This window comes from Esox lucius, chromosome 24 (genome assembly GCF_011004845.1).
Source record: "Esox lucius isolate fEsoLuc1 chromosome 24, fEsoLuc1.pri, whole genome shotgun sequence".
Classification (NCBI taxonomy): Eukaryota; Metazoa; Chordata; class Actinopteri; order Esociformes; family Esocidae; genus Esox; species Esox lucius.
In genome coordinates this window covers 27,060,906-27,077,527 of record NC_047592.1, presented here as the reverse complement: position 1 = coordinate 27,077,527, position 16,622 = coordinate 27,060,906, and the positions used below count along the sequence as shown (strand labels likewise).

Below are 16,622 nucleotides of genomic sequence, written 5' to 3'. Positions count from 1 at the left end.
CCATGGATCAGACTTGTTGGTCCAGCACATCCCAGATTGAGATCTGGATAATTTGGAGGCCAGGGCAACACCTTGAACTCTTCATCATGTTCCTGAACAATGTGTGCAGTGTGGCAGGGCGCATCATTCAGCTGAAAGATGCCCTTGCTGTTAGGGAATACCATTGCCATGAAGTGGTGTACCTGTCTGCAAGAGTGTTTAGCAGCATTGGCACGTGACAAATTGACATCCACATGAATGCCCTGTCCCAGGGTTTCCCAGCAGAACATTGTCCAGAGCATCACTCTCCCACCACTGGCTTTTCGTCTTCCTACAGTGCATCCTGGTGCCACTTCCCCAGGTAAAAAGCACAAATGTACACAGCCACCCACGTGATGTAAAAGAAAACAGGACTCATCAGACCAGACATCATTCTTCCACTGCTCCAAGGTCCAGTTCCGACACTCACATGCCCGTTGTAGGCGCATTTAATGGTGGACAGGGGTCATCATGGACACTAAACAGTCTGCAGCTATGCAGCCCCATACGCATCAGAGTGTGATGTGCTCTGTGTTGTGACACATTTCCCCCGTAACCATCATTATTATTTTCTGTGACTTGTGCCACAGAAGACTTTCTATCGGTTCAATCCCGGCAGGACAGCCTTCCTTCCCTCACACATCGATGAGCCTTGGGCGCCCAACACCCTGTCACCGGTTTGTGGTTTGTCCTGAAGGAACCGAAACATTTCTATTCTATGTTTATTTACATATTCAGTGATTCTTCATTATTTATTATAGACATGTATACCTATGTACTTCATTTCTATCCTAGTAGGCAATCATTGGAATGTATACGATTAACAGTTGTTTCGTTAAGGTGTGAATACCGGGACAAATGGTTTGCATGTTATTGCCTAGCTTGGTTGCTTCTCGAGAAAACATTACTGTGTCATATGAGATGGCCCCAGAACAGATTGAAATGTGTCCCTAATAGACTCTGTGCACCAGCGTGTTTAGAAGTGGGTGTTGCAGTTTCCGGTTTACTTACTAATACTCATCCGCATTAGTAAACACCTAAACTCACAACAAGATGAGTGATGCTGTTGTACGGAAAAAAATAAATATAATGTACGTGACTCATTTAAGTTTCAAGGTACAAGTTGGGCATCATTTTAATCAGGAGAATGTCCTCTTTGTAATAAAATATGGCTTGCGCCATTCAATGACTTCAAACGCTACACTAGAAATAGTCAGAAAAGGCGATTTTTTTATATACTTCCATGTAACGCAGGTTTAAGCGCAATTAATACCATATAGGACCAGATGTTTACTTCCTATGCCAGTTGTTATTTTTCAGTTTCGTTGTGAAATGAGGTTACAGTAGTAAAATAAAAGTGGAGACCTGTTTTGGTGCTTTTTTGAGGCTATGGAATTTTAAGCTTCATTCAGGTTAGAAGAGGCTGAATGAAGGTTTGTTTCAATTCACTTGTTATAGGAACGTGCTAGCGTTCCAGCTCAGCCAGCGTTCCAGCTCAGCCGGCTTTCTTTTGCCGTTTTTGAGGCTAGGGTGAATTTGTATGCGTTCTATTGTCCTGCCTAATACTACACTAAAAAGGAACACGTCGCTAACTAGCTTAGCCAACGGCCGGCCGGCACACCACAGTAAACTACTTACCCTCGTAGTTGTGCAGATAACTCGATACATAGAGTTTGAATCCCTTGTTCCGCTTGCTTGTTGGAGCAGGGGACCAGGCATCAACAATTCGATGGACATCACTAATGCTTATTTTAGGCAGGTCTTGGAGACATCTACTAAAAACAGAAATTTTGGGCGACGCGGGTGATCGCCTTACGTAAACCGGAAAATGATATGCCGACATCTGGCTAAAGCGGAAGTTCGTCCATACGCTTGTGCACAGAGCCTGTAGATAAGGGGTTTATTCTTCAGGACTAGTTTTGTTATCCTTGCATCAGTAAACCAACCCCCACACCTTTCGTTAGGGGATATAACCAGAGTGGAGTTTGGGAAAGGACTCTTTTACATTTTCCACACTCCTGCCTGCATTTTCAATCTCCAGAGAACTTTTATCTTGGATACTTGTATGTAATTGTAATACTATCTTTATATATTAAATTCATTTGTAACATTAATTCATTGACTATTTGGAATTAATCTAAAACGGGTCAAAATCCCGTTCCACCAGTAACTTACCCGGAGCACCCCAAACGCCTCACTGTTTCAGAGATGCTCTGACCCAGTTGTCTGGCCATAACAATTTGGCCCTTGTCAAAGTTGCTCAGGTCTTTACTCCTGCCCATTTTTCCTGCATCCAACACATTAACTGCAAGACCTGATTATTTGCTTCCCTTCTAATCTACTATCTATTAGTTAGGGTGTTTTTTGGGTGCATTTTGGCTTGTTGTTGTCGTGTTCCAGAGGTGTTTTGCGTTGTAGATTATAGGGTAGAATTTAGGTTAATCTCTTATAGAGTCTGATACCCCAATATTACCCCTATCCCATCATGCCCTTCAACCAAATACCCTGATCCCTTTTCGGTTTGTTATCCCAGAAGGAAGTGCTTAAAAACACCATGGGACAAACAAACAACAAGAACAACATCTATTGATTTTATTCCCACCGTTTATTACAATCTCATACGATCTCATACTCCATCAAGAGTCCAGCCCTCATACGAGTTATTTACAATCCCCCTTTTCACAGTGTTTTAACATTTTAAATGGCTCTGTGTGGGTTTCCAGAATGTTCGTTTGGTTCATTCCTTTTGTTCATTTTTATTTCAGTTTTAGACATAGTTCAGCCCATAGCTTCATTGATGATCCCTTAATGACACAAGTATTCTTTGTACTTCTTGTTGAGGTTGTTTGGAGGTGTATTGCTATTCATATTTCAATGACATACAGTCTAACTCAGTTCTGAGCTATTTGTGTTATGAGGTCCCACTCTAATATTTAGTCTTTATGTTGAACTCCCGAAAACAGTAAGGTGACTGAAATTAGGATGTGAAGTGTAGTGTGAAAGATATGTGTGTGTGTGTTGTTCATTGCAGCAATGCTACAAGGAGTGATGGGATTACCGTCCTTAACAATTGTATATTGTCCGTATACCACCAACACTTGAGGTGCCTTATTGCAATTATACAATGGGAAGTAACGCGTTAGAACCGTGCACTAGTTCCATTTTTGTCAAAACCATTGTATACAAACGGCCTTAAACACTGTGGCTGTCATCCATTCAGCATTCATGTATCTAACTAACTCGTTTAAAATCTCTCATATCACCAATTTCAGACAATTTTTATATCATGGGGTTTGAACCTCCTGGTATCTAACACTGAATCGGTCACTTTTATTAACTGACAGAAAAACAACAGGCTCCAGACTTTGTAGGGTAAGATTTGAAAAGCCCTTGACCATGTTTGTAATAAATAATAATTGAAAATAATATTTACAGAATATGATTTTCTTATATACTGTGTATTGCTTTCCAAGTAGAATCTCAAAAATGCTTTGTCAAACATCAAACATTGGCGGTACTGTAACACTCAATGGTTGTGGGTTCTCCCGGCTGCACTTGCCTGCTGCTTATACCCATGTACACCCCCTGCCCCCCCACCACACACACACACACACACATTCACACATCCTTACATACTGGTCGAAGGTGTCTCTAGGCTGCACTTGCCTGCTCTGCAATAGTGGATTAACGCTCAAGGCAGGAGGCCTGTAAACCTACAGCGCGCACACACAGACACACACCCATACACATACACACCAATGCACACACTAATCCTCTTGGGCATGGGCGAATTTAGGGCAAGCCTGATTAGTGCTGCGCTGCAACTGCTTATCATCCCCAAGCAGGGGAGAGAGAGAGAGAGAGAGAGAGAGAGAAGGGGAGAGGGAGAGAGAGAGAGAGAGAGAGAGAGAGAGGGGGAAGGAGAGAGAGAGAGAGGGAGAGAGAGGGAGGAGAAGAAGAAGGGGGCGATGCATTTCTATACCCCTGAACACCCTGTCCCAAGAGAGAAATAGAGAAAAAAAATGCTAAACTAAAAGTGAGGGAGAAAAAGAGAGTAATAATGAGAGAGAAAGAGGTTTGAATACTGATGCACCTCTCTGAACCCGTCACCCCTACATCGCCTCTGTGACTCCTTCCTCTCTCTCTCCCTGTCTCTCCCCTACCTTGCTTCCTTCCCTCTTACCTCTTCATCTTAATGCCTACTAATCCCTTGTCTCTAGAGTGTGTGTGCGTGTGTGTGTGTATTGCTAAATACCCCTAGGGTAGGGAACTCAAATGCAGGTCTGATATCATATCATGGCGGTATATTTTTGATGTCTTAACCTACTGACGTGTCATAGTCTCATGTACTTAGCAACGATGACTAACAAACGTGAATCACTCTAGAACGTTTACTCCTCAGGAATCACCAGACATTCAGGGCATTTAGCCTGGTCTGTATTATCTCTGGCACTTGTTTTTCTGGTGGTCGATCATTTGTTCTTGCAATTAAAGTATGTACCTTTTTGATACCAAATGTATACATTTACTCTTTTGCGGGTTTTTGGATGGTGTAATAGCTGTAGGCCAGTAAAACCCATATTCAGTGGTATGTGTACTGTAGCAGATACAAGACCTTTGGGATAAACAAAAATGAAAAACAAAAATGTTCAACCTCTGTTTTTTGTAAGCTGGTGCAGTGATGACCTTTCCGCATAACTCCTACTTCTGCAATAATATCAAGAACTCACAGCTGCATATCCTTCACTATTTGCATACAATGCAAGCCTTAGAACTTGGTAAGAGAAGGGCACTTATTTACTCAAATATACACAGACAAACACACACACACACACCAGAAACTGGATGTATTTGGAAAACCCGCCTCTGTCATTGATCAAATTCAATACGGTTAAGCACAAGTGACAGTCACTGCTGTTGACCAAACACACATGCCTGCAAACTCACAAACACACATTCACTCATAAAGGCTCATGCCTACACATGAAACATTGGCTCAGGGCTTGTAGATTATTTTATAAAACCTGTTACTAAATAAAAGCATAGTGGAACACTCATTAATATAATAATCATATTACATTATAATACCTTGGATAGATGCTTACTCAGCTGCAGATGTGATGAGGATCAGGGAGAGAGGGTGAGTAAAGATAAAGAGGAGGTAAGGGGGAGAGGAGAGAGGGTGAGTAAAGAGGAGGTAAGGGGGAGAGGAGAGAGGGTGAGTAAAGAGGAGGTAAGGGGGAGAGGAGAGAGGGGTAAAAACACTCTTTAGCCAGCTGTGTCCTGTCTCAACACAGGACGTTCAGCTTGTGTGTGTGTTTGTGTGTCCAATGCCTGTCTAAGTGGGGACCTAAGATTGCAAAAAGATAGTAAAAATGGTCTCCACTAGTGAAAATGTTGTCATTGATAGTATTATGTAATATTATATATTCATATGTTTAATATATTTTCATGTTATATTTAGGAAAAAGCAGGCAATTGGGAATAGAGTTCAAATTATTGTTCTTTTTTGTTTTAGGTGTTACCGGTATGGTTTAGCATTAGGCTTCAGGGTTTGGTCGAGTTTTGACATAAAGGTTAAGTTATTGAGGTTAAGGTTAGGGTTAGGTTTATGGCTCAGGAATAGGGAACTTGTATATCTGAGTCAGGGTAAGGTCTCATGTCTCCACAAGGATAGAAAGACAAACCAATGTGTGTGTGTCCTAATAGCAGGAAACAGAATCAACATGCAGGATACAGATAGGGCCAGGATAGGCAACTCTGATCCTGGCCAGCTGCAGGGTATGCCTGATTGTCATTTAACCAACATGGAAGACCAGGTGCGCTGAATTGAGTCAACCACTGAATCAATCAATCAATCAATCAAATTTATTTATAAAGCCCTTTTTACAACAGCAGTTGTCACAAAGTGCTTTTACAGAAACCCCAAGGAGCGAACAACAAGTGTTGAATTTCAGTGACTAGGAAAAACTCCCTAAGAAGGCCGAATTTTAGGAAGAAACCTAGAGAGGACCCAGGCTCAGAGTGGTGACCAGTCCTCTTCTGGCTGTGCTGGGTGAGATATTAAGAGTCCAATTGGAATAATTAATGAATGCATGTGGGCTACATCCAGAGTCTATTTAAATTCAGACTAGGTCAGGAATATGAGCAGAAGAACAAGGACAGGGACAGCAACGTGCCCCCCAAATCAGGCACTCCGCAGGTGTGGACCAGGACCTCATGTTCTCCTAAACAGGAGGAAATTGGGAAATTCTGAAAATTCATTCCTCATATCAACAACGACTTATAGTGGAGAAGGAGAACTGACCCAATCCCCCAGTACAATAGTATAGCAGCGTAAGACCTAAGAACTGATCAACTAAGCTAATGACCAAACATTTGTTACATTTAAAAACATATTTTTTCTCATGGCTCTTGCCGCTTTTGCAGCCGACATGGTGAGCAATGTTTGGAACAATGGATAACATTAACGTCATCGTATCAAATCGCAATTAGTAAAGAATCAATGCATACTGTAACATCTTGGGACATACAGTAAGTATCGTAATAGTGTCGTATCTTGTGGTTCCTGGCAATTCCCCGCCCTACTTAAGACCGTCTATTGCATAGTACAGTAGAGCTTTTATTATCCCCAAGGGGGCAATTCATTTATACAGCACAACAGTAAGAATACAATACTTTTCAAGTTGAAACCAAAGGGATGCACTGTGGTTCTGGTCCAGGAAAACAGTTGTGTCCAGTTTACTCTAATGACAAGCCCCAGAATACCTTCACCCATTCTGTCCCTCATCCCCTCTTTCACGATTTCACTTTCTCTCTCTTTAATCGTTCATTCATTACGCATTCAACATGAACGGGACACTGGGAGGTAATTTATATAGTTGGAATGTTTGTATGTGGGTGCAGGTGTGTGTGCATGCGTGTGTGTGTGCGCGTGTTTGCATGTTTCCTGCGGGTTTAATAAACTATGTTCTGACTGGTGCTGCAGGGACACTGCAGGGCAATACAGGATTTGGCAGAACCAGGGAGGACTCCCAAAATGACCCTTTTTCCCTTTATTGTCCACTCCTTTTGACCTTTTGACTAGTGCCCTACGTAGGGAGAAGGGTGCGATTTGAGACACCCGAGAAAGGAACCAGGAAATGGGGTCAAAAAACATGCTGGGGTGAATGATGAATTATGTAGTCCATTCCTCAACCTGTCAATAAACCAGACACCATAGAGAAAAGGGTGAGGAGAGGGAACGAGGGGGAGCAAAGAAAAGGGTGAGGAGAGGGAACGATGGGGAGCAAAGAAAAGGGTGAGGAGAGGGAACGATGGGGAGCAAAGAAAAGGGTGAGGAGAGGGAACGATGGGGAGCAAAGAAAAGGTTGAGGAAAATGCAGAGAGGAAAGGACAAAGGTAAGAAATATGGAGCAGAGGCACAGGTTTGGAGTTACTGTGGCGTACTTCTTTTAATGGTTATCAAATCATGTGGTAAAATTCGCTAGGTCTCCATATATATCTGCATCCCTGAGACTAGGTGGTCAAATCCTACACGTACCGATCTGACAATGCCTGGGGCTCCAGCATTGGGTGGTGCAATTTGGCTCAGAGCAGGTTGATGTCAGACAAGGCTGCCGTGTCTCATCACTCTCTAGTGACTCCTTGTGGTTGGTCACTTGCCCGTGAGCTCAATCATGGTTGTTGCCGGTGGAATGCTTTCTCCTCCAGGGGGCATGTGCTAGCTCAAAACTTCCTGGCTGCCGTGGGCTTCGGTGTAAACGTTTTGGTCTTTGCACCTTCTGTTTGCGAGGCAATAATGGAAAGATGGACATTGGGATGGACAAGAAGAAACATTTGTATAACATTTATTTTTTTGTATGTATTGGCATTAGACATTGTCAAAGCAGCCTTCCTAGGTTCCACACAAAGCACAAAACATGACGGTAGCAAAACACATGTTGATAACGTAAAAAAATAGAAATGTGTGTATATTAGCCAGTTGTGTCCTAGCCTGTCTTTCCACTTGGGTCTATTGGGAGTTACTGTGGGCACAATGATTGCATAGTGATTGCATAGTGATTGCATAGTGATTGCGAAGTGATTGCGAAGTGATTGCTTGGCTCAGAATGCATAGGTTTGATCACCAGTGATGACAAGGCAGCCAACAAGGAGGGGATCAGAGAGCTGGTGGTGTGGTGCTAGGACAACCTCTCCTCTGACGTCATCAAGATGATGGAGTGTCAAGAATGCAGCTTCTACCCCCAAAGCCATAATGTTAATTACTCAGTGGCCACCCAGACTGCCCACATGGTCCCCTTTTGGCACTAACCATTTAGTACTAGTGTTAAATTGTTATTCATTATTTATATATTTCAACACACACACACACAAACATACTCCCCAGTCAACCTGACTGAAAGTGTATGTAACAACGTACAGAATTAAAAGGACCACGGGTAAAAAAAGTAAAGACAGAGTCATTTTAGGACAGCCTCTGAGTTTTATAGAGAAAAGTGAGGACTCTGAACGAAAGACTAAGTAGGTCAACTGTCTGAAGAAGTGAAGGGAGCAAGTAAAGGACTGACGCTGCATTTTCTCGGCTTTACTAGAGCAAATGACAAATGTAAAAAGAAGAGGAGGGTTAGTAGAAACAGTTGTATAGGAGTGAGCTCTGCTTCTCTAACTCCCCACCTCTATTTGTTTTTCCTTTACTCCTCTCCCACTCTCCTCTGCTTCTCTCTTTCTTTGATGCTCTCTATTCTCTCTACTCATCTTCTCTATATTCCTCCTTTTCTTATCTGCCGTCCTCTCTAGCCTCAGTATCACATTCCTCTTCCTCTTCTGTCTCTTGCTTTTCCTACCCTCTCAGTTCTTTCTTGTTTTTGTGTGGGATGGGCAGATGGCATAACTCTAGGAGCTGGAATCACAGTGGGTGTGAAGTGTATGTTTGTTTGTTTGTGTGTGTCTGTGTGTGTGTGTGTGTTTGTGTCTGGGATGTCACCTAGAGGGATAGCACCCAAGGACGTTTGTCTGGAACTTTGTCCTTGCCTTTGGCCCATGTCAGAACCATGAATGTCTGTGAGTCTGTGTGTGTGTGTGTGTGTGTGTGTGTGTGTGTGTATGTGTGTTCCTGTGTGTGTGCACGGGTGCACCAGCGTCCCTGTATGCATGCATATGTGCATACATTTGTGTCTGTGTGTGGATGTATCAGCCTGTCAGTCATTTAGATGGACAGAGGCCATGAAGGAGTATTTGAAACGGGGGTGTTTGTCATCTGGCAGCAGAGCTGTCAGGAACAGATGGACAGATGTTAGCTGGATGAGTGAAAGAAGAGAAGAAGGAAGGAAGGGGCATACGTTTGAAATTAGTTGGAAGGGAGAAAGTGGAGGAGAAGAGGGTGTTATAGAGGCTGGTACTCTGTGTGTGTCTGTGTGTGCGTTTGTGTGTGTGTGTGAGAGAGTCTCTGCTTGTGTGCATGCCTGTGTATCCCATTGAATACCTCACGGTCCAAATACACAATGTACTGTATTACTTTAGCAAAATAAATAGTTAATATGTAACTATTATTAGCGATTCAAAGTTCTATTGGAGGGTTTTATGTTCCCTCTATCAGATATAGCCAGGCTGGTCCGTGTTAGAATGCTAAAATCTGGGCTGACATTCCAGAATCCTAGACATTCCAGAACAGAACACACGTTCATCTGTTCACCATCGTGTTTCAGGGTTCTTTAGTGAAGCCAAAGCCTGCGGGTCTTTACTGCTAAACATGGTGTTGGTTAAAGGCCTTATCAATTGCACAGACGATTTTTGAAGAGTTTCCACTAGCTCTGTTTAACGCAACTAAATCAGATCAGCTTGTCCTCCAACCCAGACGTCACTGTAACAAATCATGGGAGAAATGCAAAACTGACTCCTGATCATCGTCTTACATCTCTCATCTCCAGCCATTTTAGAACCCTCTATTGATTATCTGAACCTGGATCAAGCAAGGGCAATGGTTGTTATTAGACAGGGTGTAAATAGGGCAGTGAAGAAGCAGCCCTTATGGAGATTCTTTTTCACCCTTTATTCAAATTTTTGTTTGGTAACAGGTTACCTTACTTTGAAGTGCTTAATTACAGGCATCATCTGGACAATGCAAAACAATTAAAGCAAATTTGAATAAAATGATTGAACACAATATATTACCAAGTCATTTTTTAGACAATAAATGTCAATATTTTTTGTTGTTACGGTGTTTGTCTGAAAATATGCCATAATGTTACTCATGTGATTACTTCTGTCATAATTTTCAAAGTTAATTTCTTAACCGATTCATAAATAGAAGGGCCCATTTCAGTCTGTGGCTGTGTATGTACAGAGTATTAGCCAGGTATTATCACAGTGTTCTGTTCTGTCTGTCACACAAAGGTTACACAATCTTCTGGGTGTGAGTGCATATATACAGTACGTGTACTAAAACAACAACTGAGTTACGCAGTCTGCTTTCATCTCCAGGAATTATGGACAGTTCTTAACCTCCCATCATGACTGTGTGTGTGTGTGTGTGTGTGTTTGTGTGTGTGTCTATTTTTTGTTGTCGGGCATGTGTGACACCTGTAAGTTCCAGTCCACATTCCAAGAACTGAGCCACAAATTTAAAAGACACAAATAGACTGAAAAAGAGTCATTGGGAGATTCCGATTTTTTGGGGGTGTTTTCTATTTTATCCCTTACTTTACCAGGTAAGGTGATTGAGAATACATTAATAACCTGGTGTGCAAAAGGTTCACCTGTCTTTCTTCGGGACAGAACATATTTTTCGAAATAGCAATCTTTGGTTACTGGTCAGATGCTCTAAACAGTAGGTCACCTGACAACATTTAAAACATGTTTAAAAAACTCACCTGGACCAAACTCCAATTTCCTATCTGTAGTTAAACCAACCCTCTCTCTCTTTCATCACTCTGACAGATTTGAACAATATGCTGGGGCCGAAGAATTACAACGGAGTGGCGAACTTCAGCACCTTTCTGTTAGACCGTTCGTCAGGGGTTCTCTTCCTGGGTGCAAAAGATGCCATATTGGCTGTGGACACCAACAACCTTGCACAGAAATCAGCCCCGGTGAGGGAGTGTGTGTGTGTTAAGGGGAGGGTGGGTTTGGTGTTTTTTTGTGTGTGTGAGTAAAACTGAAAAGATCAAAATGCCTTGAAATCTTTCACTCTCTCTTTTTAGATTGTGTGGGATGTTCCTGATGACAAGAAGAAGTCATGTATGGCCAAGGGGAAAACAGAGGTAAGAAGTGTGTTTGCACGCAAATTGTGAATCTATATCTTTCTAGGCTTGTGCATTTGGGTGTCTTGTGTGCATATGTTCATTTTAGTGAATGGCATTTCTGAGTGTTTGCCTGTTTGTGTGTGTAGGCTTGGTACGTTGTGTTGCAGTATTACAGTGTGTGTCCTGACCCGACAGCGGACAGAAGCTCTTTATTGACTACAGCACGCACACAGGCACAAACACACACACACATAAACATGCACGTACACGGAATGAGACACAGAGCGTAGCAGTACCAGACAAATAGCACTGACTGGGGTACTAAATACAATAATGCCATTGAACCACATGCAGTCATGAATACATCATGGAAAACTCTATGCACATATCATCTACAGGGAGGGAGGGAGGGAGGGAGGGAGAAAGGGAGGGAGGGAGGGTGGGGGAGGCAGAGGGAAGCAGGAGAGGAGTTGGAACACAACATGTTGTTGTGCAGTGATACGTGGTTAGCACGGAGAGAGAAGAGACAGACTTGTCTTTTAGCAAAGTCCATTTTTTGCAGATGTATGCAGATGTATAATTACCGTACATGAAGCAACAATAGAAAATAGGCTGTGAAAACCAATTGTTTCGGATTTTAACACATACTGTAACTAAACACAATTCTGTAACACTTTTTAAACGTATCAGTGCATTTAGAATTTTTATGAAAATAGATGGGTTTAGAAAATAAACCCCAGTACATATTTATTCAGCACCATTTAACTTCTAAACACTGGCTGCGGGTGTTGTTTTGAGAGTGTTGGGTGGATCCCTTAGTTGCCAATTTCCCAACAAGGCTTGCAAGTGAATTTGAGTTACTCATCCATGACTGCATTTGTTAATGGAAAAGACACAGTTGTTACATTAAATAACTTACTCTCTTGAACTGTATATAGAGAGACTGCCTAATTGATTTTGTTTGAATTAAAATCCGACCTTTTATGACCACATACAGCGTTTTGCTGTGACCTAGTTATATCTGACATTGTTAAGTGTGAAACTGGCTTGGTGGCCACATGAAACGTGCAAGTCACAATATCCTGGTGCCCAAAGAACCATGTTTAACAATTCTATCACTAATGGCCTGCACTCAAGACAATTTATGTGGGATTTACAAAAAATACTATGTTAACCAACTAATCTTGTACAACACTTGCAGTAATTCCAAGCCCTTCTTTTTTAACTAGTGTTTAAAAGCTGAGTAATTGTGAGTTACAGGTGTTCTGCCGGTTGTAAAATAAATAGGAAAAGATTACTATCCGGTTCTATCTTACATTTTAAGTGCTTATGTTAATTTTAGACACTTTGATTCAGTTTACAAACGTCACACATTCTTACAGTGTACTGCCATTATTTTAGTGATTTTATATTTTAATTAAAATGTACAGTAACAGTGTGACAAAACTGAAGGTACACTGTGTATACTCCTGCCTCTACAATTTATCAGACATGACACAACTTAACAAACATACTGGAATAGTCATAACAAGTCCAGGGTGGTTTAGGGTGGGAAGGACAGTACTCGAGTGTCTAAAGCGAGTATGAAGAGATTACAAGTCAATGCAAACTGACAGGCTGGCATGTGGAGGTTCAATTTGGGTATTCAGACTTCTCTTCTTCGTTTCTGGTAATTTCCACAACAGGAGAGAACATTTCAATGGGGAATATGTCAGGCACTCTAAACAGTTTTGTAGGGCAGAAATGTTGTGTTTTACTCATTCATGAAGGTGTTTATGCTACTAGTACAATGCAAATCTTACATATGGTTCCTTTAAGGAATACCTTGGCTTTGCACTAACTTGGTGAACATGGCCTTGTTATTGAAAGAATGCCAGGGCCAGACAAATATCAGGGCCAGACAAATATAAGACAACATTAGAGACACATATTTCCCTCAGATCATACAGACCTTTAAAGAATTTGAAATCAAATGAAACATTGACAAACTCTCATAATGTTATGCGTACCACAATGTACAATCACAGCAGCATGATTTGTGACTCGTTGACATTCCCCATGCCAATACAGCCCAGAAAAATGGACATTTAATGAATGGAGAGATGATAAGGAGACAGAGAGAAGGAGAGAGAGACACGACGAGGCTGATAGAGAAAGAGAGAGTGTGTGAGAGAGAAGGAGATGTAGAGGGAGGAAGAATGAGGAGGACATGAGTTGTTTTTTGATCAGTGGATGGCAAGCAGAAAGAATGAGAGAGAAACTGAAGGAGAAAGGGAGTGAGAGGAACAAGAAGGATAGTAGTTGTGTTGTTTTGTCTGTATACTACTGTATGCAGTCAGTAGTCTGAACAGGAAAGAACCTTGGAGATGACCTGAACAGGAAAGAAACTTGGAGATGACCTGAACAGGAAAGAACCTTTGGATTTGGAGATGACCTGGGAATGGGTGTGTATGTTTTTCTGTGTGATTGTGTATACACTAGTGAGTGTGTCGGCCCCTCCATAGGGCTGTTCAGAACTACCACCGTTCCCTACCCTTCATAGGTATGGGAGGTGGACTAATGGTGGTTTGAAGCGTTGGGGTCCTTCAATAAAAGGAGGGGGTTATAGGAGTGTCACATGACTATCACCAAAGGGAGTCTCTGGTTTCTTTTTGCAATTATCAATACATCAGTGTTCTGCTCATCTACTGTGCCTCTTTTAAAGGGTCAGTCCACAGTTTTGGTGTGGACCTTTTAGAGGGGCGGCTGGAGGCATTTTCACAGTTTTTAATTAATGGACAGAGCTGTAGATGCAAGGAGTGAACCTCCATGATATTTAACAGTGTCTTGACTATTCATTTGTTGTTGTTTGAGCTGCAGATGGCCCCTTTTACTTCTGTATTACAGGGCTCCAGACTGCAAGTGTTCATAAATTCTGTCGCGTTGAATTTGCGTTTCAAGGTTTTTTTGTCACATTAGTACATATGGCACATTCCACATGACAGCTGTATTAAAATTAAAATCATTATTTAGTCAAGCATTAAATTAGTTTACTTTATTGTCATGATTACACACAAAAAATCGTAGACATTGCTAATGTTGTAAATGACTATTGCAGCTGCAAAAGGACTGATATTTTATGGAATATCTACATAGGCGGACAGAGGCTCAGAACAATCGATGGATTCATTTGCAAATTCTAACATTTTTACAATAAAAATCTGTCCAACGTTGGTGCTTGTCATCAGATAGCAGTTTTCAGAAAACAGGTTTTAATGCTACATTATGCTGGAATCAAAATATATACTGAACATCTCTAGGAAAAAGTTGCTGATGCTTATCAGTCTGCGAAGGGTTACAAAGCCATTGTTAAATCACCACTGACAGGGCAATATTATGCAGAAGAAGAATATCTGGAACAGGAGTGAATCTTCCCAGGAGTGGTCATCCTAATAAAATCTCAGAGAGCGAGGCGTAAAATTATCCAGCAAGTCATAAAGAATCCTAGAAAAACATCCAGGGAACAACAGGCATTTTCCAGGTCTGCTGCATCAGGACCCTAACAAATTGCCATCATTGAGGACACCATGATTTGTTTGTGTAACTGAGAATTCTACTGGAGAATGTCAGGCCATCATCTTGTGAGATGATGCTGAAGTGCTGCTGGGTCATGCCGCACGAGAATGATCAGAAACCAACAAGCAAATCTAAATCAGAATGGTTGAACAACAAGTCAGTTGGAATAGTGAGGTCACTTTCTAGACCCTAACTCCATTGAGATATTGCAGCAGGACTTAATAAGTGCTCAAAAACCAACAAATGTCACTGAGTTCAATCAGTTCTGCATGGAGGAGTGAGCCTAAATGTGACAGGCAGATCAATAACTACAGGAAGCGTTTGATTGCAGTCATTGCTGCGAAAGGTGGCGTAACCAGTTTTTGGTGGTGATTTAAGGAGGCAATTACTTTTTCACATGAGGGCATTGGGTGTTCAATAACTATCTTTACTAAATCAATGAAAGGTTTATCAACGTGTGTGTAGTTTCGGTTAGTCCAGCAGTCTAAGTCACTGCCTCTGGCACACACGTACGCTGCAGCGTGGATTTGAATCCACACATAAAAACAAGAATAGGAGCCAGCCAAGCCTAGTTGAGTCGGCCTCCAACTAGAAGGGATGAATGTTGTTGCCCTCACTGAATTTGAACCTTTGTCTCCCACATGAGAGTCTGTCTCGTTAACCACTACGCCACAAAGCATTACATATGCTGTGTTTCAGTATAGCGTCTTGACATTAGATCATTCTGTGTATTTATTTTGTCACACATTATCAACAGGCCAAGTTTGAATATTTCACTAGACACCATTAAGCATTGTGTTTAACTGACTAATGTTTCTTTTAATGTTTACCTCCACCACAAATAGCAACTATGATCTGTATGGGTTTTGCCACATGCCGCTTTAACAGCTTATTAGCCATTAATTGGCTTACTAGTATCTACTAACTTACTACTTGGAATAGTCATAAGAACTGTGCAATTGCTAGCGAGACTTAAGCTGAACATTACACTCCCAAAGCTATTTAATTTAATGGCACAACAACGCTTGTTTTTCTTTTATTCGTGAATGACATTGATACAATAACTATCAATATAGGTGACGATAACTGACTTTTCGTCAAATAAAAAGATGAGAGAATCATGGAAACCCCTCTTTTTTTTACTGTGCAAGAGGTTGTGAGCTACTGTATATTAGGCTAACTCAAAAAGCATGCATGGATGCATACTTCAAAAATCCACCAGAAATAGTCAGAATATAGCCGTAAACAATAACATTTTAGGTTTACTAAAAACATAACTTCTGACAGGTTGTGACCAGTTTCTGTGTATCCTGAACAAATCCTAATGCATAATTTGCTTTGACTCATACACTGGTCCGCTGCGTGAGAGTCTGTGTTTCTAACCACTATGCTATTTAACAAGGGGTAGTCAGTCACTCAGTAAGAGACATCCGCTTCGGTTACATGGTCCGGCAGAAATATCTTGAAAAGTACAGTCAGCAGATAGAGGGGAGATCTTTGTTTTGCAGTATGACTGAGCAAAATAAAAACTCTCACATAATTGGATAATGTTCTTGAAACCCATATGAATAATAGTAAAAATGCAAATGGTATATACTATTATTACATTATTACTGTATTACTGTACAAATCCTGAAAACAGAACAAATACTAAGTCTGTGGTGAATTGTACTTACTCACGCTCTGTCCTCTGTCTCCCCCTGCAGGGTGACTGTAGAAACTACATTCGCCTCTTGGAGTTCATCGGAGATGGGCAGATCTATGCTTGTGGAACCTATGCGTTTGACCCACAGTGTGCCTTCCTGG

At 41.5% G+C, this 16,622-nt stretch overlaps 1 protein-coding gene across 2 annotated transcripts in view; it reads left to right on the top strand.

Moving 5' to 3' along the window:
• The window catches only part of sema4f (sema domain, immunoglobulin domain (Ig), transmembrane domain (TM) and short cytoplasmic domain, (semaphorin) 4F), a 69,569-nt gene that overhangs the window by 44,411 nt on the left and 8,536 nt on the right, over positions 1–16,622 (top strand). For both annotated transcript variants that reach the window (XM_010887666.5, XM_010887665.5), the window contains exons 2-4: positions 10,957–11,108; positions 11,220–11,279; positions 16,523–16,621. In XM_010887666.5, coding sequence (XP_010885968.2) covers positions 10,957–11,108; positions 11,220–11,279; positions 16,523–16,621 — 311 coding nt within the window. The remainder of the gene's footprint in view (positions 1–10,956; positions 11,109–11,219; positions 11,280–16,522; position 16,622) is intronic.